At 53.5% G+C, this 2,791-nt stretch overlaps 1 protein-coding gene across 1 annotated transcript in view; it reads left to right on the top strand.

The window, feature by feature from the left end:
* The window catches only part of LOC113210993 (beta-1,3-glucan-binding protein-like), a 10,946-nt gene extending 8,161 nt beyond the window's left edge, over window positions 1–2,785 (top strand). Inside the window, exons 2-6 of the mRNA XM_026429221.2 lie at window positions 301–420; window positions 700–824; window positions 1,159–1,357; window positions 1,453–1,663; window positions 1,809–2,785. Coding sequence (XP_026285006.2) covers window positions 301–420; window positions 700–824; window positions 1,159–1,357; window positions 1,453–1,663; window positions 1,809–2,015 — 862 coding nt within the window. The 3' untranslated portion in view covers window positions 2,016–2,785. The remainder of the gene's footprint in view (window positions 1–300; window positions 421–699; window positions 825–1,158; window positions 1,358–1,452; window positions 1,664–1,808) is intronic.
* The last annotated feature ends 6 nt before the right edge of the window (window positions 2,786–2,791 follow it).

Here is a 2,791-nt window from a genome sequence, read left to right as displayed (position 1 = left end):
GGGCGGGGCGGGCGTATCTCACAGTCTCCCGGGGTGAAATATGGTGCGGGCGTGTCTGGGGCCCTCACCGCCGTGACTACATGACCGCCACCGCCACCATAGAGAAGCTAGTTACTCTTTGACCGCCACCATCAGCTAATCCGAATGCCCCCCTCACCCCCCTCTCTGTGGGCTCGCGTATTTTTATAGCGATTTGTATTGCTTTGTGTGTGGCTTTATTAGCTCGCGCGAGTGAAGCCAGTGAAGCCCACTGATGCCGCATTATGAGATGACTATACTCCCGTCTACTTCTGATTGCAGTTACGTCCGCGGAGGCGTGCTCTACCTGAGGCCGACCCTCACCGCCCGGGAATATGGCGACGCCTTCCTCTACACGGGCAAGATGTACTACCCAGACTGCAACTTCGAACCGTGTGTGTCGTAAGTGTCCAGTGCCCCCCCCCCCCTGACCAACCTCCCCCCGTTTGGTTTTTTCGCTGTGGCAAACAATACACCCGTTTCGATTTAGCACGTTTTTTCTAAATCGGAAGTTTGTTTTTCATGGTGCTGCAATGTGGAAAAATGGCATAGTTCTCACGCGTGATGTATAATGAGTGTGTGAAGAGCAAACAATGGCCCACATCGCGCTCGCAGCGCGAGCTACTCCCCAAACTTTTTTGTGGCATACATATATCCAATTTTTTCTCTCTCTCTCTCCAGCGCCTCCGGAGCGGACATCGTTCTTCCCATCCAATCGGCGCGCATCCACACCAGCGCGTTCAGCTTCCGTTACGGTCGCCTTGAAGTGCGCGCCAAGCTGCCTCGCGGGGACTGGATATGGCCAGGTGCGCGCAACTTATTTTTTGTACACAGCAGGTAGCAGGTTGTTTTTAAAACGGTTCTACCCGAATGCCGTAATCACTTGCTTCCGTCTTGGATTGATGTGCGCTGTAAAATTCGCAGATAAGTGGCGATCGATGCGTCCCATCCAAGTCCTATCTACGTAGAGTGTATATTCTTTGTTTTCATAGGGGGGGGGGGTTGTCGCGGGGAAGTCCATGAGCAGTGCATGGCATTATTTCTATGGGGTACTCTTGACATGTAGCCTTTCTCAAAGTCACCTTCGCAATAAGTGTTAGGTGAAGTTGGAAGTTAGTAACCCCACATGTGTCCATGCAGCGATCTGGCTCAAGCCCGCGACCAACGCGTACGGCCGCTGGCCCGCCTCGGGCGAGATGGACCTCGTGGAGTCGCGCGGCAACGCCAACCTCAAGCAGATCTCCACGGGGGAGCCGCTGGGCGTCCAGAAGGTCGGCGCGACGCTGCACTTCGGACCCAACAGCTCGTACAACATCTGGCGACTCACGCACTGGGAGAAGTGAGTGGCCACCCATCATCTGATCCGCGACGGATCCGAAATATAGTCCTTTTCCATAGATGTAACGCTCATTCTGTTTGATTCCGTGTGTACAGGATCCTGGAGCGAGGGGACTTCGCGGACGACTTCCACGTGTTCGGCATGGAGTGGTCGCCGGTCGGGTTCCGCTTCACGGTCGACAACGAGGAGATCGGGAGGATGGCGCCACCCCAGGGGGGCTTCTGGGACCTGGGCGGCTTTGACTCGAACCCCGGCGGCCCGAACATTTGGGCCAACGGAACCCAGTTGGCACCCTTCGACAAAAAGGTGGGGTGCGGATGGAAGGACCTGAGGATAAGGGAAAGAAGGGGAAGGGGTAGGGGGGCATGAGACATCAAAGACCTCTTGCTTTTAGTTCACCCTGTTGCGGGCCTATTTTAACTCGGACTTATTCACCCTCACCCCGTTTCAGTTCTACATCATCCTGAACGTGGCGGTGGGCGGCACGTTCTTCCCCGGCGGCATGGTCAACTCGCCCTTCCCGCGGCCGTGGAACTGGACCTCGGGACACCCGCTGCGCGAGTTCTGGGAGCACCGCGGCTGGTGGCTGCCCACCTGGAAGGCCGAGCACACCGCCATGCAGGTGGACTACGTGCGGGTGTACCAGACCGTCACGTGAGGTCCCAGGGCCCGCCTGGCGGCGACGCAGCGGAACCATGCGAAACAAACCCCCCCGTGACTCGAGTCCCCATGGGACCACAACGTGCTTCTCGTCATTTTCTGTTCGTTTGACGGGTCGTATTGACGATGACCGCCACCACGCTGACGACACGGACAACCTATAGGACAACTTTGAGCTCGGCGGCGCAGAGAGCTGAACGCTGGGGGGCGCGCTGCGCGCAGGGGGTGAAGGGGCGCGGGTAAAGAGCCTCAGAGTGAAAGAGTCGCATGGGTCACGTGACTTGCTCGATTCTGATTGGTTTGGTTCAACTGGGGCGAAAAACGCGCGGGATAATTTTTCATACTTAGCAGAAGGCCCCGCTTCGCCAAATACGTGATATTACATTTGTCTGTTTGACTAATTTCACTTTGCTAAACGAAAAATATAAACGAAATAATACTATTTTTCAATTTAAAATAGGCTACAAACAATTGCGAGCTTTCGATCGATTAGTTAATCCATAAATATTTGTGGATTAAAAATCGCTTCCAGCATGGCTGCTCCGGCTCGGCACCCGAGCATGCAGGTTAGATCACAATGTTATCTATTTTCATTCGGGATTACATTAGTAATGAGACTGGCTGAGTGTTAAAAAGTATTCCTGAGTATTAATATATACTTTTTTTGATAATTATTTTAAGTCAATATTCGTCTTTTATCCTAAGAGCTTAATTGTAAAATGGTCATAGTTTAAATGCGCGCCTAAACAGTTGACGACTACACGGTATGAAAAA

Source organism: Frankliniella occidentalis, unplaced genomic scaffold (genome assembly GCF_000697945.3).
Source record: "Frankliniella occidentalis isolate FOCC.00 unplaced genomic scaffold, Focc_3.1 Scaffold32, whole genome shotgun sequence".
NCBI lineage: Eukaryota > Metazoa > Arthropoda > Insecta > Thysanoptera > Thripidae > Frankliniella > Frankliniella occidentalis.
This window is presented reverse-complemented; position numbering and strand designations above follow the sequence as displayed.